The sequence below is a fragment of the Martes martes genome, assembly GCF_963455335.1.
Source record: "Martes martes genome assembly, chromosome: 2".
NCBI classification, from domain to species: Eukaryota; Metazoa; Chordata; class Mammalia; order Carnivora; family Mustelidae; genus Martes; species Martes martes.
Window position 1 is genome coordinate 125,359,829 of NC_137889.1, and position 23,485 is coordinate 125,383,313.

Here is a 23,485-nt window from a genome sequence, read left to right on the forward strand (position 1 = left end):
TTGACACAGAGAGAGCACAAGCAGGGGGAGTGGCAGGCAGAGGGAGGAGGAGAAGCAGGCTTCCTACTGAGCAAGGAGCCTGATGCAGGACTTGATCCCAGGACCCTGATGTGGGGCTTGATCCCGGGACCCTGGGATCATGACCTGAGCTGAAGGTAGTGGCTTAACTGACTGAGCCACCAAGGTGCCCCAGAATTTTGGAGTTTTTTATTGCTAATGTGGAATCTGCTATTGATGCTGTGTATGTTATAAAGGAAGACATTAACCCCCATCCTTTCCAGCCATTATAGAGAAAATAAATAGCCCATGATGATGATATGTTATATGGCAAAGTTGGTGAGATGACACTCCCATGGTTACATTAAAGTTATATTAGACTCTGCCTTGCTAGCACTCTCAGTCTCACTGTCGTCTTGGCCTTAAAGAGGTAAGCTGCTCTTTTGTGAATTTCCTAGGGAGAGAGCCATATGGTAGGGAACTATGGATAGCCCCTAAGAGCTGAGGTTGGCCTCTGGCTGACAAATAGCAAAATATTGAAACTCTCAGCCCTATAGCTGTGAAGAAATGAATTCTGCTAACAAACTGAATGGTCTTGTAAGCAGTCAAGCTTCCAGATGAGAACACAAACCAGCCCACACCTTGATTAAAGCCAGATGAGACTCTAAAGCAGAAAACATAGGTAGGCTGGGTTCTTGGAAACTAATCCTCAAGAAAGGGGAAGTAAGAGGATGGGGGAAACCAATTAAAGAGATCTGTTCTTCAAATTCTTCTATTTAAAGGCATTAGTGAGGTCTTCAAATATTTAAATTATGCTGTAGGATTCTTTTAAGAGACTAATACATGCTTTGAGTTCTATTCTTAGATCAGTAGGATAGTGAACTATTTCTGCTTACTGAGAAAGTTGTCAAGAGGGAAAGAAAGTATCAATCAACTTCTGAAGAATTTTGTAGAGAAACTATCAAATTAACTCCAGTTTCTAAATTTTTCCATTTTTTTATTGTAAAATACCCATCATATAAAATTTACCATCTTAACGATTTTTAGACTACAGTTCAGTGGTATTAAGTTCAGTCATACTGTTGTGCAGACATTACCACCATTCATCTATACAACTCTACATCTAGCAAAACCAAAACTCTCTACACATTAGACAATACCCATCCCCTTTTCCTGTCCCCTTAACCCCTGGTAACCACCATTCTGCTTTCTGCGTATGAATCTGGCTGCTATAGGTACCTCATAAAAGTAGAATCATACAGTATTTGTCTTTTTGTGACTAGTTTATTTCACTTAGCATAATGTCCTCAGGGTTCTTCCACATTGTAGCATATGTTAGAATTTCATTCCTTTTTAAGACTGAATAATATTCCATTGTATGTATACACCCCATTTTGCTTTTCCATTCATCCATTGATGGACACGTGGGTTTTTTCTACCTTTTAGCTACCAAATTATGAATTTTAAGAAGGCAGACAAAACATAGCTAATTAAATAACTAGTGTTTGTTTTAGATAGAATACTGATTTTAGGTCTACCTTGTGACATGTTTAATTCTTTTAAAATCAATATTTACATTTTACCTATACCATTTTATAGGATTGGATAATTTATAATAATGTACTGTTTTATAGTTGTATTTTTGCATTTGTGACATTATTGTGACATTTGTGACATGTCTATGATTTATTTGATTTTTCTAGCCCAAGGGTTAGCAAACTGTGGTCTGTGGGCCAACCTGCCTGCTTTTGTATGGCCCACGAACTAAGAGTAGTTTTTACAGATGAACATTAGTACTCAATTTGGTACTAACTTTGAAACCCCATTACACAAAGTCCCAAGAAAAAAAAATTTATTTCTCTCATTTCTAGACCTATATTATAAAATATTGCTTATTATTATTATATTTGAATTTCCTCAGTTAAAAATTATGTGAATATTAGTTTTCTTTTTTATAATTTTTATGTACCTACATAATACCTTTGATTTTACCTCTTGCCTTGCAAGGCCTATAATATTTACTATCTAACCCTTTATAGATGAGTTTGCAGTATCTCTCCTCTATTCTATTTATAACATTGTTCTTTTGAGATACTATTTTTAAACCTGTTACAACAGACACTAAGATTCTTTGTTTATGTCATTTATTTAATATTTTTTCTATGCAGAATTCTATAAGGTATCATTTTGTAATTGGATATATTTAGTACAAATTATTTTTTAAAATATTCTTTAGCTTTTTTTCCATTTTCAGATCATTATTTTCTCTAAAATAGGTATATCATTAAAGATATCTTAGAAAAATGTTAATCAAATCAGAAATCTGTTTTAGAGGCAGGCTTATAAAAATCCTTAGGATAATAGATTAAGGAGTGTAATCCTGAAAGTTGGTAATATACATGGAACTTTTTCACTCTATGACTTATGATCTTGGGTTTCTGATATGGCTTAGCTTGTAAGAATTTGGAGGAATGGCATGGTATGGTGGAGAGATGCATATTCCATCACAGAGGAATAAATCTCCCCTAAGTATTTGATACACTCATTTCTGGAATGTAATTCTAATACAAAAGTTGTGGGATTGAAGGAAAAAATCTAGAATAAACTGTTTCTTATGAAATAGTAATATTCATCTAAAGAAAAAGTATAAGGAAAAAGGAATCCTATTCATAGTAGTTATCACAAATACTAAATAATTTGTTAGCCTTGTAACATGCTTAAAGGATAGAGTAAAATATTAATGAAGGAAACAAAACTCTGGATGGAAAGATAAAAAATAATAAGTATTACTGTTAATATATGGATTGAACACACTATTGGTTATATTACAAAAAGGATATTTTATAAGTTATGATAAACATAAATGGGATATATATGGAAAACTCACTGTAGACATTTAAACACTAAAACAACATTTATAAGAGCTGCTTGAAAGGTCTTTTAAAAATGGGATATAGGTTTTAGAACTAGATCTAAGTTTATAGAAGATTTCTAGATTTCTTTTTAACGATTATTTATTTATTTATTTATTTGAGAGAGAGATTGAGAGCACAAGCAGGGGTTAGGTGCAGAGGGAGAGGGAGAAGCAAACTTCCCGCTGAGCAGGGAGCCGTATGTGGAGCTCCGTCCCAGGACCCAGAGATCATGACCTGAGCTGGAGGCAGACACTTAACCCACTGAGCCCCCAGGCACCCTGAAGATTTCTAGATTTAAAAAATAGGAATTAGTTGGATTGTCTGGGTGGCTCAGTCAATTAAGCATCCTACTCTTAATTTCTGCTCAAGTCATGATCTCAGGGTCCTAGGATCAAGCCCTGCTTGGAGCTCTGCTCTCAGCAGGGAGTCTGCTTAAAATTCTCTCTCTGCCTCTCCCTTTGCCCACTGTCCTCTCCCAGGCCCCATGCTTGATTACCTGAGATTACTTTCCTTAAGATTACCAAAAAAGGGGAAATTCCATAAGTGGCTGTACGGCCTCACCTTGCCCTCAAATTGTGGCCAACTACCACTGTCTTATGGCAGTCTTTGCTTTGCTGTCCTGCAGGCCACTTCCTTGTAGTGTATTCAGTAAACTTTTACCCCCATTATTCTGTGTTGGATGAATTCTTTCAGCACCTGTGCCCCCAGCCTCCATCTGATTGGATCACTCCACATTTGGTGGCCCCCCATTTGATTGGGAGACCCACAATATGGATAATCAGTAATATTGTTGCTCTTAGTTGTATGTATGGCACTTGAATTTGCAAACTGCTGTTTAAATGCTTCATAAGTGGTAACTCATTTACTTCTCATACCAATCATAAGGGGTAAGTACTGTTATTATCCCCATTTTACAGATGACTCACAGAAAGGATAAATAACTTGCTCAAAGTCACATGGTAGAGGTGGCCATTATGAATTATTGAAACTTAAATATATCTCCTTCAAATTTATATACACTCAAATATAAGACAATTAAATGTAATAAATTTTTTAAAAATGGAAAATCAAAACCAAAAACCTAAAAGAACTAAACCCAAAAGGTATCATAGTAATAAATATAAACGGTCTAAGCTCATCTATTAGTAGAAAAAAATGAGACAGTCCTATAAATCAGCAGGGTGCAGGACAACATTGGAAAAAGACAAATAATGAAGTTGGTCTCTTTTGTGTTTAAAAACAAACACACCAAAACTCTTAAAATATGTGTACATGTATGAATGGATAGAGGTCACAGGTATACAGCATTAAATATAGTGTTTACCTTTTAGGAGGAGAGGAAACTTAGTAGAAATAAAGAAGAGAGATTTCTCATCTTTACTCTGTGTATATATTTTTGAAAGATTATGTATTTGAGAGAGAGTAGGAGCAGAGATAGGGGGAGAGGGAGAGAGAGAGAATCTCAAGCAGACTTTGTGCTGAGCATGGAGCAAGTTGCGGGGCTCAATCCCACAACCCCAAGATCGTGACCTGAGCTGGAACCAAGAGTTGGATGCTCAACAAACTGAGCCACCCAGGTGCTCCTACGCTGTATATTTTTATGTTGTTAATTACTGCCAAAAATATGTAATGTAACTAGTAAGTTTTTTTAAAGTTTGTGTAGGTAAGTAGACAGTGTCAATAAGCTAAGATTCCAAACTGTTAGCACTAAATGTCTCTGAAAAGTAGAATTGGAGGTAATGGAAACAAGATTATTCTTCCCTTTTTTACTATACCTACTTCCATATTGTTTGAATTTTAAAAGTTATAGTGAGCATCTTTAAATTAGCAAATAAAGAAGAGACTTACATGATCACTTCTCTTGAATTTCCTCTTACATAAATTATTTGTTCCTGTGCTTTACCTTTACCTACAAACTAGATAGTTCTTACAGATTTCATTGGAACATCGTCCATTAGTAGACATGAGGAAGTATATGATTTTAATGAGATTAGCAGTTTAAAGTCTTGGCCGCATCTTATTGTTATATGGTATTGCCTTAAATGTTACCTCTTTGGTTAAGTGGGACTTTTTTCGACTGTCAAAGGAAGCTTCTGGTATTTATCACACTCTCTTATTATATTATCATTATAGTATTGTCATCATCTATCTATTCTTTCCTTATTTTTTTTTAGTCATTTGTTTTCCTCCACTAAAGTATAAGATCTGTGAGATGAACGATGTGCCTTGATCATCTTTTAACACATGCCCTAAAATAATGCTTGGCATATGTAAGCATTTAATAAATACCTTTTGCTTAAATGAAAAAAAAATAATATTCTTGGGGCGCCTGGGTGGCTCAGTGGGTTAAAGCCTCTGCCTTCAGCTCGGGTCATGATCCCAGGGTCCTGGGATCAAGCCCCGCATAGGGCTCTCTGCTCAGCAGGAAGCTTGCTTCCCCCTCTCTCTCTGCCTGCCTCTCTGCCTACTTGTGATCTCTGTCAAATAAATAAATAAAATCTTTTTTAAAAAAAGTAATATTCTTAAAAAGTTCAGAAACTTAAATTTGTGTTAGGCCATCCTAGAATGGTTTAGCTTTGGGGAACTAATTGATGATAATTCATTGTAGTCTAATAATCAGAATATCAGTTTATTTATTTATGATGGTGTATATAAATAGTATAAACAAAGCTGGATATACATTATGGGTTATTTTCTTTAGCATGATTATGCCAAAACCAAATTTTTATCAAGACTGAAAATTGAATAACACATGGGAATTAGGAGAAAGAGAGTTGGGTGGTATTAAAAAATGCTAAATACTATAGATTATATTGCTTAACAAGTACCTTATCTAGTAAATGTTTGTTCTTGGTCCTGAGAGTTGTGAGAGGCAATATGAAGGACTTGGTTTTTCTGGTCCAGTCATAAAAATAAAGTGCCAGCCCAGTTGGATGATGGGTTAGATTTTATACCTATATAAACAAAGAAAAACATTAAATTAAACTCGTATTTTGTTACAGATCAAAGAGCAAAAGTATAAAATATAAGTGGTGGTTCCATGAAAACATTTAAAATAATAGATAAATACTTACTAAATCTCACTGATGGAAATGCACATTTCCATTTTCCATTTTTCTAAGTAGAATAAACTCTGAAACTGAATCAGATTTTGCTCACAAGTCAAAACTACACTGTTCAAATTGAAAAGATTGAGGCAGATTTTTTAAAAATCAAAACACAAAGTTTTTAGAAATATTTGGAAAAAATAGAAAAGTGGTACAACATAGCATTGCTTAATTATGATTTTCATGCACTATAGTGTAGACAGGCAGTGTAGAATAATAGTTAGAAATTGCTGTGTGTCAGGGATTCAGTTTTAGCCCTACCTACCAGTAGCTGTGTGATCTTAGATAAATCACCTATTTTCTCTGTGGCTTAGTTTCCTCATCTTGGGGTAATAGATTCTTTTTCATAAAGTTGCTGGGAGGTTTAACCGAGAGAGAGAGAGAGAGAGAGAGAGTGTGTGTGTGTGTGTTTGTAGTTTTAAAAAATGGTGCCTGGCAGATAATACAGTACTACATAGCCCTCCAATTGTTATCCAATAAATATCGAGTGTTATTGTTAGTCACTATGCTGAGGATGGGAAGATCCTTCCCTAAAGGAATAGAGTATATCTTCACTACTTTTATCCCAGTTCTTTTTTTCTATATCTTATATCCAAGAGAATAAGTTCAAGGTACATCATTTAATCTCAGTCTTTAATTTTTTTTCCAGTTTTATTGATGTATAGTTAATATATAACATGATATTAGCTTAAAGTTTACAGCATTTGATATATGTATATATTGTAAAATGAGCACAACAAGTTTAACACCATCACCTAACATAGTTACAAATTTTTTCTTTTGTGATGAGTACTTTTAAGATCTAGAAGATAAATAGTTTGGGGGATGTAATGTACAGCATGGTAACTATAGTTAAAAATACATATTTGAAAGTTGCAAAGAGAGTAGATCAATCTTTATTTTTTTACCTGATATTTAAAGAGATGGTTAGGAAATTGACCTGCTGCCTAAAATAAAATATTTTAAAGTCATTTTAAATCTTGTCTTATAGATGTTTGTTTGCTACTAATGGGTGTGAGCAAATTAGATATTCTATACCGGAGACTTCTCCTCACAAAACTTTTTATCAGAGGATGGGGGAGGCCAGAAGATCTCAAAAGGTAAACTTTTTTTTCCCCGAATTTGCTTATTCTAAATTTGTTGTAGTAAACATTTCAATTTTTTTTTTCAGTGATAAAATCCTTTACTATAAATATAAAGTGATTGGCAAGTTAAACATTAAAGTATACGAAACATGTTATTATTTCCTTTTGTCTTTTGTCTTTTTAATTATTTCTCTTGAGTTTTAAACCATATAATCATTAATTGACCTATTTTAAAAGCAATTTTAAAATTAAAGAGGTCTTAAATACAAACTAGATTTTTAACTTTAATTATTTTTAAGTTGCTTAGAGTTTCCAGGGACTGAGCTTCCTTGAGTAACTGGAATCTGTAATAGCTATAAAACTGAGCTATACTGTAGTTCATGGAAATATTTAGAAAATGAATTTTCAGGATTTATGCCTTTAATTTTGAGTCTTGTATGTATTAATTGCTTTTTGAACAATGATATTTCTTACATATTTTATGAGACAAAATGTCCAGCTTGAATAAAAACCAATAGCCTCATCTTTTTCTTTAATGATTCAAATTAAATTTGGACATACCTTATGAACTGGACTTGCGAATTTTTCAGGTTTATACACTTCCAATACAATGGGCATACTGAATTTTTCCTTTTTTCCCCCTTATCATAATAGACTCTTCGAATTCAGAAAGATGATTGGAAATCGAGAAAGATGTCAGAATCTGGTTTCAAGTGATTATCCAGTACACATTGATAAGGTATTTATTTATTTATTTATTTATTTTAAAATATTTTATTTATTTATTTGACACAGAGAGATCACAAGTAGGCAGAGAGGCAGGCGGGGGGGGGGCGGGGACGGGGAGCAGGCTCCCCACTGAGCAGAGAGCCCGATGCGGGACCCGATCCCAGGACCCTGAGATCATGACCCGAGCCGAAGGCAGAGGCTCAACCCACTGAGCCACCCAGGCGCCCGACATTGGTAAGGTATTTAAATGAAAGAAATAAAGTTAACAGAAATTCTGGTTTAACATAAATGTGTGAAGAATAGGTTGGGAGTGCCTGGGTGGCTCAGTTGGCTAAGCGTCTGCCTTCGGCTCAGGGCATGATTTCAGAGTACTGGGATCGAGTCCCGTATCAGGCTCTCTGCTCAGCGAGGTGTCTGCCTCCCTCTCCCTCTGTTGCTGCCCCTCTACCCCCATCCTTGAGCCTCCACTTGTGCTCTCTGGCTCTCTCTGGCTCTCTATCAAAGAAGTAAAAATCTTAAAAAAAAAAAAAAAAGTAAATTAAATGTTAGACTATACTAACAGAAAACACTAAAACATAAGTGCAGTATAGATTTTTCATTTAATATAATTAAATACTATGTATGTCCTAACAGGATGCTTGTAATTAAGAGCATATATTTAGTATTTGCCTAAATACAAGAAAATATTTAAGTCTCGATCTTTTTGAGCCTCGTTTTGTATCTTTAGGTAATCAGGAGCGTTAAAATAAATTATTCAACATTTTAGAAGAACTTTAAGTAATACACGAAGTATTCTAGTTGGAGAATCGGTACCTGAGAAGTTACCAAAACAGATTCTAATTTTTAAAAAATTTTATTTATTTTAGAAAGTGAGAGTGAATGAGAGAGAGTGCAGGGGGAGGGGCACAGGGAGAGGGAAAAGTATACTCCCCACTGAGCCGGGAACCAGATGGAGGGCTGGATCCTGGGACTCTGGGATCATGATCTGAGCTGAAGGCAGATGCTTAACTGATTATGCCACCCAGGCACCCCCAAAAACAGCTTCTAAATAACATCAGGAAAATGTTATGGGATGTAGTTAATTGATGAGAGAATGGTAGAAAGAAAATGCTGTAGCATTAGAGAAGATGAGAAAATACATTTGAATTTTTTTTTTAATTTTTTTTAGCAACCATACGTTTTTCTGTAAAGCAGTTCTAGGTTCATATAATTGAATAATTGAGGTATTATTGGGGAGGGGGTACAGATGCATTTATTTCACATCCATCATTGTCCTTCAACCAAAGTAACTCTACTTTCATCTCTTACATATATTGGATATCTTCAGAAGATTTAATTTTTCAAAGCAGTTCCACTACTAAAAACAAAATTTTATAAACTGGAAATCCCTTGTCTATACCATATAATTGTTCTTTCTGTAGCTTCTGGATTTAGAACACTTCTTCCTCAAATTTTGTTAAATATGTTTATTATTGCTATTTTTTTTCTATTAAAAATCATATACTTTAAACGAATTAAAAGCATACCGAGTGAAAAACCAAAACTGTAACTTTCTGCCACTTTCCACCACTTAATTCCATTTCTCTCCCAAGGAGGAGTTACTGTTAAGATCTTGGAATGCATTCTTTTTTTTTTTTTTTAAGATTTTATTTATTTATTTGACAGAGAGAGATCACAAGTAAGCAGAGAGGTAGGCAGAGGGAGCGGGGGAAGCAGACTGCTTACTGAGCAGAGAGCCCAATGTGGGGCTCGATCCCAGGACCCTGGGACCATGACCTGAGCTGAAGGTAGAGGCTTTAACCCACTGAGCCACCCAGGCACGCCTTGAAATGCATTCTTAAAGAGTTCCTTCCTCTCCTTCTATTCTCCCCATCACCATCTCTCTTCATTTCTAAAAACTGAGATATAATTCACCCACCATGGGATTCACCCTTTTAAAGTGTGTAATTCAGTGTTTTTGTTTTTTATGACTACATTCCCAAGATATACAACCATCACCACTATCATTACGTGCTTCCAGAACATTTTTGTCTCCTCCAAAAGAAACCATATACCCATTAGCTGTTATTTCCCATTTCCACACAGCCTCCTACCTGCTGGCAGTCTTTAATTTGCTGTCTGTATGGATTCATTGATTCTAGACATTTCATATAAATGGAATCATATAATATGAGGCCTTTTGTGTCTGGTTTATTTCACTGAGCTAATTTGCAGGTTTCATCCATATTATCTAACAATACCTCGCTTTTTATTGTTTAATATTCCATTATATAGATATATGACATTTTGTTTATCCATTTATCAGCTAATGGACATTTAGATTTCTGCTTTTTGACTATTATGAATAATAATAGTGTGAACATTCATGTGTAAATGTTTTTGTGGATATATATTTTGAATTATTTAGGTATATATCTAGGACTGGAATTTCGAGTCATATGGTAAATCTATGTTTAACTTTTTGACAAACTGAAAACTGTTTTCCAAAGTGCACCATTTTACTTTTCCCACGAGCAATGCATAATGATTCCAATTTGTCCACATTCTCACTAATAGTTGTATTAAACAGCTATCCTAGTGGGTGTAAAACATATTTTATTGTGATTTTTTTATATGCCTTTCCCTTATGATTGTGATGTTGAGCATCTTTTCATGCGCTTATTGGCCATTTGCGTATCGTATTTGAAGAAATATCTATGAAACCATTGCCCATTTTTTTAAAGATTTATTTATTTATTTTAGAGAGAGAAAGTGATCACAGGGCAAGGGGCAGAGAAACAGAGGGAGAGGGAGAGAGAGAGAATTTCAAGGAAACTCCTGACCAAGTGTAGAACCCAACATGGTGCTTGATCTTGTGATCCTGAGAGCATGACCTGAGCTGAATCAAGACTTGGACACTTAAGTGACTGAGCCACCAAATCATTGCCTCTTTTTTAACTAGGTTACTCATCTTTTTATTGTTGAGTTATAGCTTAATTTTTAAATCTATATTATGTGTGGTTCTGAAATTGCCTATTTTTCTTATCAAATTGCCAGTTGTCCCAACATTATTTGTTGAATTATTACACCTTCTCACATTAATCTGTGCTACCTCCTTTATCAAATAATTTATTCTTCTAAATTATACAAAAAGAAAACTTTATACTAGGAGGCACAAAGATGACTAAAATGTGAAAACTTCCTGGATTAGAAATTTCATGTCATACACATTGGGTCTCCTTACCATTTTCAAAAAATGCAGTGCAATCCTAATTAAAATATTCAGTTTAGAACTAAAGTCTATAAAAGGATCCTAAAATTATTTTGGGAAGAACCTTGAGAGTATGATCAGATCAGGAATATCTAAAAAAGAAGAGTGTTAAGTAAAGCCTAGTTCAGTCATTTACCAATAGGTATAAAGTTGCAGCATGATCAAAACTACAAGATTTGGTACAGATAAAAGATAGGCTAATAAGCATTATAAACAATAGCCAAATTGTGGAAAGAGCCCAAGTATTTATTGACTGATGAATGGATAAGGAAGATGTGGGGGATATATACATATATGTATACATATACATATATGTGTATATATATTATACAGTATTAATCATGAAAAAAATGAAATCTTGCCATTCACAACAACAAGGGTGGAGCTAGAGAGTATTATGCTAAGCAAAATAAGTCAGTGAGAAAGACAAATACCATACGATTTCACTCATGTGGAATTTAAGAAACAAAACAAATGAACAAAGGGGGAAAAATGGCAGGAGGCAAAGAAACAGACTCTTAACTATAGAGAACAAATTGATGGTACCAAAGGGGAGGCAGATGGAGGAATGGGTGAGACAGGTAATGTGTATTAAGGAGGGCACTTGCTGTGGGTGTTTTATGTTAAACGATAAATCACTAAATTCTACATCTGAAACTGGAATTGCACTGTATGTTAACTAGCTAGAATTTAAATTAAAACTTGGAAACTTAAAAAAAAAAAACAACTAAAAAAACCCTGGGGATAAAAAGATACACTAATAAGAACCAATATAGGATTGAAAATAAGTGGCCAGAATTTAATAAAACTTACTTCATGATAGGGGTGCCTGGGTAGCTCACTTGGTTAAGCATCTGCCTTCAGCTCAGGTCATGGTCCTAGGGCCCTCGCATCAGCCTCCCTGCTCAATGGAGAGCCTGCTTCTCCTTCTTCCTCTGCTACTTCACCTGCTTTTGCTCTCTCTGTCAAATACATAAATAAAATCTTAAAAAAATATTTACTTCATGATAAAGTAGCATTTTAAGTCATTTGCAAAAAAAATGGATTATTTAATATAAGATATTGACACTATTGACTAAAATTTGTGTTTTAAAATGAGCTTGATAAATAAAGAAATGGGCAGAAGACGTGAGCAGACATTTTGGCAAAGAAGACATCCAAATGGCGAACAGACACATGAAAAAGTGCTCCACATCACTCGGCATCAGGGAAATACAAATCAAAACCACAGTGAGATACCACCTCACACCAGTCAGAATAGCTAAAATTAACAAGTCAGGAAATGACACATGTTGGCGAGGATTCGGAGAAAGGGAAACCCTCCTACACTGTTAGCGAGAATGCAGGCTGGTGCAGCCACTCGGGAAAACAATATGGAGGTTGCTCAAAAAGTTGAAAATAAAGCTACCCTACGACCCAGCAATCACACTACTGGATATTTACCCTAAAGATACAAATGTAGGGATCCGAAGGGGCATGTGCACCTGAATGTTTATAGCAACAGTGTCCACAATAGCCAAACTGTGGAAAGAACCTAGATGTCCATCAACAGATGAATGGATAAAGAAGATGTGGTGTGTATACACACACACACACACACACACACACACACACACACACAATGGAATACTATGCAGCAATCAAAAAACCCTGAAATCTTGCCATTTGCAACGACATGGATGGAACTAGAGGGTATTATGCTAAGCGAAATAAGTCAATCAGAGAAAGACAATTATCATATGATCTCTCTGATATGAGGAATTTGAGAGACGGGCAGGGGGTCATTGTGGGTAGGGAGGGAAAAAAAATGAAACAAGATGGGATTGGGACATAGACCATAAGAGACTCTTAATCTCATGAAACACCTGAGGGTTGCTGGGGGGTGGGGGGGAGGGTTAGGTTAGGGTGTCCACGTTATGGACATTGGGGAGAGTATGTGCTGTGGTGAGTGCTGTTAAATGTATAAGCCTGATGATTCACAGACCTGTACCCCTGGGGCAAATAATACATGTTAATTTAAAAAATGAGCTGGATATGTGTGTGTATGTGTGTGTGTGTGTGTGTGTGTGTGTGTGTATATATATATACACACATAGTATCCACAGATACAATTTTTTGTTTGTTTTCAATTTTAATGAAAATATGTGGTGTTTACTGCTAACTTAATTTGACTATTGACCTGATAAAGATTAAAGAAATAATAATAATAACTTGGGGCACCTGGGTGGCTCAGTTGGGCATCTGCCTTTGGCTCAAGTCTTGATCCCAGTATCCTGGGATTGAGCCCCATGTGAGGCTCCCTACTCAGTAGGGTATCTGCTTCTCCCTCTGCCCCTTCCCCTGCTTGTGCTCACTTTCTCTCTCTCTAAAATAAATAAAACCTTTAAAAAAACATAAAATATATAAAAAATATATTTTTTGATGGCTCAATTGATTAAGTATCTGACTCGGTTTTGGCTTGGATCATGATCTTGTGGATGGTGGGATCAAGCCCTGTGTCAGGCTCCATGTTCAGCAGGGAGTCTATTTGAGATTCTTTCTCTCTGTCCCTCCTCATGCTCATGTTATCTCTCTCAAAAACTAAGTAAGTCTTAAAAAAAAAAAAAACTATTTGAGGAGGGGAAAGTTTAGGTGTTAAATATTAAATGCCTTTGCTATATATGTAATTATGTATTTTTCCCTATTTAATGTGCTTACATGACTCATTGCATCAATGGATTTCTTTTTTTTTTTTTTTAAGATTTTATTTATTTATTTGACAGAGAGACACAGCGAGAGAGGGAACACAAGCAGGGGGAGTGGGAGAGGGAGAAGCAGGCTTCCCGCCGAGCAGGGATCCCTATGCGGGGCTTGATTCCAGCACCCTGGGATCATGACCTGAGCTGAAGGCAGACGCTTAATGGCTGAGCCACCCAGGTGCCTTACATCAATGGATTTCTTGAAATGAGCCATTCTAACATATTTAGCATTAAGTCAACCCTTATTTGATTTTGATAAATTATTTTTACAGTTTCTTTGTAAATTGTTCTTATGGTTATTTTTATATTTTTAAGTTCTTACAGCTAGTATTTTATTTTGTCTTCATGCTGTTGTACAAATGAGCTTTATTTATAGTTTACTTCTTTTAAAAAAGTTTTATTTATGTATTTATTTGAGAGAGAAAGAGAAAACAAATGAGGTGGAGGGGGGGCAGAGGTAGAAACAGGACTCCATCCCAGGCCCCTGATATCATGACCTGATCTAAAGGCAGACACTGAACTGACTGAACCACTCAGACACCTTTTAGTGTACTTTTCCAATTAGCCTGTAGTAAAGGATATAAAAGGAAAAGAAATGTGTATAAGAGCCATGTCTTTAGGAAACTGACTTGGGGGAGGGGGAACCTGGGTGGCACAGCCAGGTAAGTGTTAGACTCTTGGTTTGGGCTCAGGTTATGATCCCAGGGATGTGAGATCAAGTCCCACGTCAGACTCTGCACTCAACATGAAGTCCGCTTGAGACTCTCTCTCCCTCTGCCCCTACCTGCTGAGCTTGCTTACTCTCTGTCTCTAAAATAAATCTAAAGCAAGCAAGCAAGCAAGCAGGCTGACTGAAGCAAAAGAATATGTAGTCATTAGTGATAAAAAGTTTTTAATTGAATAGAACTTTTTTAATAGGAAAACATGTAGATAGACCAAGATATCTTAGTCTACATGTATGCATTTTGGTTTTACTTTTCTCTTAGATTGAAGAGCAATCAGATTGTAAGATCCTAGATGGACACTTTGTTTCCCCCATGGCCCACTATGTGCCTGATATAATGCCAATTGAATCTGTTATTGCAAGGTAAGAAATTTTATTCAGAAAGTTAAAGTAGTAAGTTATTTTTCTGTAGTAAGTTATTTTGTATTTATAATTACCATAAAATCAATGTCATGTTATTTTTAATTGCTAGTATTAATTACAATCATTATTTGGCATTGCTCCCATTAAACGTGTGTTGGGACAGAATAAAAATATGGAGCTTTATAGTATGTATTCAAATTTAAGTCATTATCATCTTAAAATAGACTGTTGTAAGTATAAAATGATTTGTATAAGCCTGATAGAACACAAAGCTAAAACCTACTGGATAAACAAAAGGTAAGAAGAAATAAATGTAAGCATACCTTTAGAGAAAATCATCCCATCACAAAGGAAGAGACAAAAAGAAGAAAGGAACAAAAAAATAATAAAACTGTCAGAAAACAATAAACAAATTGGCAATAGTAAATTCATATCTATCAGTAATCACTTTAAATGTAAATCAACTCAATTCTCTAATCAAAAGACTTAGAGTGGCTGAATGGATTAAAAAGTAGGACCTAACTGTATGCTGTCTATAAGAGACTCACTTCAGGGGCACCTGGCTGGCTCAGTTGGAAGAGCATGTGACTTTTTGATCACAGGGTTGTGAGTTTGAGCCCCACATTGGGAGTAGAGATTACTTACATAAGTATAACCCGCTGAGCTGGCTTACTCACTCTCTCTCTGTTAAAGAGAGACTCACTTCAAATGTAAGGACATACACAGACTGAAAGTGAAGAGATGGAAAAGATATTCCATTCAAATGAAAATCAAAAGAAAGTAGAGGTAGCTATATTATACCATACAAAATGGACTTTAAGACAAAGATTGGATAAGTGACAAGAAGGGTCATTATATAATGATAAAGGGATCAATCTTATGAGAGGTTATAACATTTATAAATATTTATGCACCCAACATAGGAACTAAGTATATAAAAGAAATTAACAGACTTGAAGGCAGCAGTACAATAACAATAGGGAGCTTTGATACTTGACTTTCAACAATGGATAGATAATCCAGAGAGAAAATCAGTAAGAAAACATTGAATTCAAACTATCCATTAGACCAGATGGACTTAATTGACATTCACAAAACATTGTTTCCAGCAGCATCAGAATACATATTCTTTGAAAATGCACAGGGAGCATTCACCAGAATATATCATATATTATTTACAAAACAAATCTTAATAAATTTAGAAATTAAAATCATATCTAGCATCTTTTCCAACCATATTGGTATGAAACTAGAAATAAGAAGAAAACTGGAAAACTCACAATATTTGTAGGTTAAACAGCATGCTATCAAAACACCAGGGGATCAAAGAAGAAATCAAAAGAGAAATCAAAAAGCACCTTGGGACAAATGATAATGGAAATAACAACATACCCAAATTTATGGATCACAGCAAAAACAGTTCTAAGATGGAAGTTCATAGTGATAAACACCTACATTAAGAAAAAAGAAAGATTTTTTTAAAAAGATTTTATTTATTTATTTGACAGACAGAGATCACAAGTAGGCAAAGAGGCAGGCTCCCTGCTGAGCAGAGAGCCCGATGTAGGGCTTGATCCCAGGACCCTGGGATCGTGACTTGAGCCGAAGGCAGAGGCTTTAACCCACTGAGCCACCCAAATGCCTCAAAAGAAAGATCTTTTATAAAAATAAACAGTCTAAGTTTATACCAGGACCCCCCCCCCAAAAAAAGAACAAACTAAGCCCAAAGTTAGTAGAAGGAAGAAATTGGTATAAATCAGAGACAATAAATTAGTGACTATAACAATAATAGAAAAGATCAAAGAAACTAAGAGCTGTGTTTTTGAAAAGATAAACAAAACAGACAAACTTTTAGTTATACTACTAAGAAATAAAGAGAGAGGTTTCAAGTAAAATTATAAATGAAAGGAACCATTATAGTTGATAATGCATAAATACAAAGAATCATAAGAGACTACTGTGAATAATTATACGCCAACCAATTGGACAACCTAGAAGAAATGGATGAATTTCTAGAAATGTACAACCTATCAAGACTTAATCATGAAGAAATACAAAATCTGAAAAGATACCCATAAGGAGATTTAATCAATAATCAAAAATTTCCCAATAAGACAAGTTGAGGACTGACCAGGTGGCTACATTGGTGAATTCTGCTGAACATTTAAAGAAGAATTAATAATAATCCTTATCAAACTCTGAAAAAATTGAAGAAGAGGGAACCTTCTAAATTCATTTTACAAGGCCAACATTACCTTGATACCAAAACCAGACAAGCCATAAGAAAAGAAAATTACAAGACAGTATTCCTCCTGAACATAGATGTAAAAATCCCCCGTAAAATACTAGGAAATCCAAATTCAACAGTACACAAAAAGGATCATATACCATGACTAAGTGGATTTATCCCAGGGATACAAAGATGGTTCAACATCTGCAAATCAATCACTATGTTTATGTGGTAGACAAATCATATTGTGTGCCACATAGACAAAATGAAGGATAAAAATCATTTGTTGATCTCAATAGAAATAGGAAAACCATTTGACAGAATTCAGCATCCATTTAGGATAAAAACTCTCAACAAACTTTATGGAAGGAACATATGTCAATATAATAAAGGCTATATATAACAAGCTCATGACTAGCATCATACTAAATGGTGACAAACTAAAATCTTTTCCTCTAATACCAGGAACAAGACAAGTATGCACACTGTTACCACTTTTATTGAACAGAATATTGGAAGTCCTAGACAGAGCAATTAGGCAAGAAAAAGAAAGGAATCCAAATCAGAAAGGAAGAAGTAAAACTGTTTATAGATGACATGATATTATGTATAGAAAAGCCTGAAGGCTCTACCAAAAACTGCTAGAACTTATAAACAAGTTCAGTAAAGTTGTAGGATACAAGTTCAGGACACAAAAATCAGTTGCATTTCTGTACATTAATCACAAGCCATCAGAAAAATTAAGACGACAGTCCTATTTACAGTTGCATCAAGAAGAATAAAATACCTATGAATAAATTTAACCAAGGAGGTTAAAGACCTGTATGCCGCAAACTATAAGACATTGATGAAAGAAACTGAAGATGACACAAATGAATGGAAAGATATTCCATGCTATGGATTAGAAGAATGAATATTGTTAAAATGTCTATATCTTTGCAATCTACAGATGCAATGGAATTTTTCCAAGAAGTAGAACAAATAATCTTAAATTTTTTATGCAACCACAAGAAAACCTGACTAGCCAAAGCAATCTTGAGTAAGAACAACAAATCTGGAGGCATCACACTCCCTGATTTCAAACTATTATACTACAAATCTATAGTAATCTAAAGAGTATGATACTGGCATAAAAACAGACACATTGGTCAATGAAGCAGAATAGGGAACACAGAAATAAACCCACCATATATGGTTAATTAATTTATGACAAAAAAACCAAGAATATACAATGGAGAGAATCTCTTCAATAAATGGTGTTAAAGAGACTGGACAGCCACATGCAAAAGAACAAAACTGGGCCAATTATCTTGTACCAAATAAAAATTAACTCAAAATGGAGTAAAGACTTGAACATAATGCTGAAACTATAAAACTCCTAGAAGAAAACATGGGTGGTCACCTCCTTCACGTCAGTCTTGGAGTTGATTTTTTGGATCTGACAGCAAAGCAAAGGCAATGAAAGCAAAAATAAACAACTGACACTATATCAAACTAAAAAGCTTTTGCACAGCAAAGCTGATTGACCATCAACAAAATGAAAAGGCAACCTGTGAAATGGGAGAATATTTACAAATATTTACAAATCCTCTATCTAATAAGATGTTAATATTAAAATATATTTAAAAACTCATACAATTTAATAGCCAAAAAACAAGTGATTGAAAAATGGGCAGAGGAATTGAATAGACACTTTTTCCAAAGAAGACATACATATGGTCAGCAGGTACCTGAAAATGTGCTCAACATCACTAATCATCAAGATAATGGTGTGTTGTAAAAACAGACCCCAGAATACCAAATACCAAAAGCAAAACAACAATGAGATATTATCTCACACCTGTTAGAATGGCTGTTATGAAAAAGACAAGAGATAACAAGTGTTGGTGAAGATTTGGAAAAAAGGGAGCCCTTGGGTACTGTTGGTGGGAATGTAAATTACTGTAGCCACTATGGGAAACATTATTGAAGTTCCTCAAAAAATTTAAAATAGAACTAACATATGATCCAGCTGTTCCATTTCTAGATATTTATTTGAGGGAAACAAGAACGTTAACTTGGGAAGAGACCTGTACCCCTATGTTCATTGCAGCATTATTTACGATAGCTAAATCATGGAAACAACCTTAGTGTCCATCAGTGGATAAAAGTATAAAGAATTGGTAAGTACAGAGAGTGCAGTATCATTCAGACCAAAAAAAAACCAAAAAAAAAAACACCAACAAACAAACCAAGAAGTAATTCTCACATTTGCAATGACATGAATGGACCTCGAGAACATCATGCTAAGTGAAATAAGTCAGATAGAGAAAGACAAATACCATATGATCTCACTTATATGTAGAATCTAAAACAACCACCACCACCTTGAGCTCATAGATACAGAGAACAGACTGACAGTTGCCAGAGTTGGAGGTGGGGGGTGGGTGAAATGGATGAAAGTGGTCAAAGGTACAAACTTCCAGTTATAAAACAGGTAAATCTTGAGGATGTAATATACAGCATGCTGACTATAGTTAATCCAAATATTGCATGTTTGAAAATTATTGAGAGTAGGTTTTTAAAAAATTTGATTATATATATGTGTGTGTGTGTGTGTGTGTGTATAGTCTTTTTTACAATTTAAATTCAATTAATTAATATATAATATATTACTTGTTTCAGGAGTACAGGTCTGTAATTCATCAGTCATATATAACACCCAGTGCTCATTACAACACATACGCTCCCCAATGTCCATCACATTACCCCATCCCTCCACCCCCCCCTCCTCTCCAGCAGCCTTCAGTTTGTTTCCTAGGATTAAGAGTCTCTTATGGTTTGTTTCCCTCTCTGGTTTCATGTTATTTCGTTTTTCCCTCTCTTCCCCTATGATCCTCTGCCTTGTTTCTTAAATTCCACATATCAGTAAGATCATATGAGAGTAGATCTTTAAAAAGTTATCATTGCAAGAAAAAAGAATTTTGTAGCTATGTGTTAACTTACTGTGATGATCATTTTACAGTATATACATATATCAAGTCATTATGTTATATACCTGACACTAATAATATATGTTTATCTTATTTTTTTTTAAAGAGAGATTTTAGAAGGAAAATAGAAAGCCATTAAGATCTATATAGATACTTCCCCTACCTCCCTTTCCTGCATGTTTTATGGTTTCTTATTTCTCTTTATGACCTATGTCATTTCTTTGTGGGTAGGTTGACTTTCTCTGTTTCTCATGCAGCTGACAAAAAATAGCTACCACACCTCCACAGAACTTTCATGTCCAAAAGCTCAACAGAATCTAGAGTCTGTCCTAATTCCAGATTACCAAAAGAATAAATCTTATTGCCCTAATTTGACCTACTCCAGGCCCAATCAACTAATCAACTATAGCAGAGAAGCTCACATGAACTATACCCATTTATCACGGGCATTGGAAAACACTCTCTGAGAAGATACTATAATAAGAGCAGATGGACTAATTAATGAACCTCTGCTAAATAAGTGGTTGTTATTACTGTAATAAAAGATTCCTTTTAATTTAAAGCTGTTCTCCATAATGAAACCTTTATATGCACTGCTATGGGACAGAAGGGAAAAAAAAATAGCAACAGTATCCAGCTTTCTATGGGAAACATTTTTAAATGTTTTCATTTCCCACAAATCATAAAGAAGCAGTACAGTTCTGAGAATGTAAAATGAAGCAGAGTTGTTAACATTGCTAGTTTTATGAGATTAAAAATTGAGAATTAGTTCCCATGAGCACAAAACAAATAACCATTGAACTCTTCTGAATGTACTTGTCTGTGTTCTGTATTGCATAATTTACTAATAACATATAACTAGTGATATTGTCCCCTGTCCAAGCAAAATAAGCTCAGAATTGAGGTTTATGTTGCCCGAGAATGCAGCTATCTAAGGTCAAACCTTGAGTTGACTGAATGCAGTATTATACTACGATAATAATTCTAAAATATCTACTGCTAAAGAAATTAAAAAGACAAGTAAATCAGTTTGGGAAAATAAAGATCTGAAGATGAATGGTGGTGATTGTTGCACAGCATTGTAAATGTACTTAATGTCACTGAACTGTACAACTTAAAAATGATTAAAATGGAAAAATATATGTTATATGTATTTTACCACAACTAAAAAAATAAGTTCTATAGGAAGAAAACATTAAATGAAAGGCAAAATACTATAATAAGAAGATAACAAAGATAACAAATAGGGAAAACTTTTTTTCTGCTGTGAGTTGCTTTTACACTCTCCAAATTGAAAAACAAAATTGATAACAGAATAGTCTGTACAACTAAGCATTGTTCCTACAAGGAGAAAAAGCAGAGCTATCTAAAGAGTTGTTTTTTTCTAAGACTTACACAGATGTATTGATTTCACTGCAAAATAAGAGTATTTCATTATGCATTTATAAAGTTGTGGTATTGAACAAGGTAAAAATGACTACAATAAATTCTGTGTTTATATTATACTGAATGTCTTAATATGCTAACACAAAGCAAATTTATAATATCTTAGTTGCCTTTTGCAGACATGAATCATAATATGAATGTTAAAATTCTGAATGATCTTCTCTCCCAAATAATTTAATTATGTAACTTTTACAAATTGAAAGTTTGTATTAAAAACCTTTTAAAGATAATTTCACAGATCTGTTTTATTTTAAATAGGTTCCAACTTATTGTTCCTAAAGAATGGAACAGCAAATATAAACCTGTATGCATTCATCTTGCTGGAACAGGAGATCATGTAAGACTATATTATAATGACTTAATCCCTATTTGTTAACATATTGTGTAACACAGATGTGGTTATTATATTCTTTAAATATGTCATCTTTTCTTTCCGTAGCATTACTGGAGACGACGAACACTAATGGCTCGTCCTATGATTAAAGAAGCCCGAATGGCTTCTTTGTTGTTAGAAAACCCTTATTATATCCTTTTGTGATGCCTAGAAATCTTTTATTTATTGATAGATTTAGTCATCAAAAAGAATGATAGATAGTAACCAGCTTTTCTAAACCAGTTAAATATAGTTGCCAGTTCAAAAAATATTTAAGCAAGAATGAAAAGCAGTGAAAATTTGTTTTATGCCTTTAAAAAAACCAATGTAGAGATTATGCTTCTACTGTATAATAAAGATAAACTGTACTTCTTTTTCTTATAAAACTTATGCTGGATTTTAACATTAAGTCAAATGTTTGCTCTTAATGAAACACTCTTGTTTTAAATGTATTTACATGTAAGTCATCAGTTGAGGTTTAGAACAGTACTTAACTTAACTTTCAAGATGACGTCAGACTATTCCCAGAAGAAGAAACGAAAGTGATGCACAGATATAAAGAAATGTTCAACATTGCTGGTAATAAGAGAAATGTAAAGTTACCAAAGATTTAAAAAATAAAATGCAATAGTTGTGAGGCTATTGTAAAAAAATAAAATAGGCACTCTTACTACTAATGGCTGTGAAAACCAGTTTAATTCTTTGGGAAAGCATTTTACCATATGTATCAGGAACCTTAAAACATTTTATGTCCCTTGGCAGAGAAATCTTGATTCTTAGAAATTTATTCTAAGGATAAAATACTAAGAATAGAGCAGTGCCTGGGTGGATCAATCAGTTAACCAGATGACTGGATTTCAGCTCAGGTCATGATCTCAAGGTTGTGAGATGTTGGGCATGGAGCTTGCTTAAGATTCTCTCTCTCCCTCTGCCCTGCCCCTGTCTCTTAAAAAAAAAAAAAAAAAAGGACTAAGAAAAGAGAAAGTGATAGAAAAGAGATATTTATATAGCTTTATTTAGAATAGTAAGACATTAGGAATGGCTTAAATGTCTAATAATAGAAAAAGAGTTGAGTAAATTATGGCTCATAATATTAAAATATTATGCAGTTGGTTATGTTTTTTGCTCAACACTTAGTTATCTGTATGACCTCAGATGTGTTACTTAACCTTTTAACCTCTTCATTGGTAAATGGGAATAATCTCTGAAATTATTCCTAGTATTAAGTACTTATTGCTATCTAGAATGGTGCCTGGTAAATAACAAACATTCAGTAAATTTAGTGGTTAGTTATTATTAAAAAGTTTACAGTAATTTATGAAAAGTATAATGCAAAAATAGGAAACAGAACTCTGTGGTATGACATAGATATGCAAAAAACCTAAAAACAGAAAGTCCCTAAAAGAAAAACCTGTGCATAAGGAAAAAATACTGGAAATACACCAAAATATTAATATGGTTGTCTGCAGATGAAGTAGTTTTTCTTCTAATATGCTTTTCTATATTTTTTGGATTTTCTATAATCAACATTAAAAATGAAAAAAACCCTTCATTTT

At 34.3% G+C, this 23,485-nt stretch overlaps 1 protein-coding gene across 1 annotated transcript in view; it reads left to right on the plus strand.

Moving 5' to 3' along the window:
* The window catches only part of ABHD18 (abhydrolase domain containing 18), a 57,412-nt gene that overhangs the window by 3,116 nt on the left and 30,811 nt on the right, over positions 1–23,485 (plus strand). The window contains exons 2-6 of the mRNA XM_080797771.1: positions 7,011–7,119; positions 7,759–7,843; positions 14,808–14,908; positions 21,815–21,893; positions 21,996–22,090. Of these exons, the coding sequence (XP_080653897.1) occupies positions 7,028–7,119; positions 7,759–7,843; positions 14,808–14,908; positions 21,815–21,893; positions 21,996–22,090 (452 nt within the window). The 5' untranslated portion in view covers positions 7,011–7,027. The remainder of the gene's footprint in view (positions 1–7,010; positions 7,120–7,758; positions 7,844–14,807; positions 14,909–21,814; positions 21,894–21,995; positions 22,091–23,485) is intronic.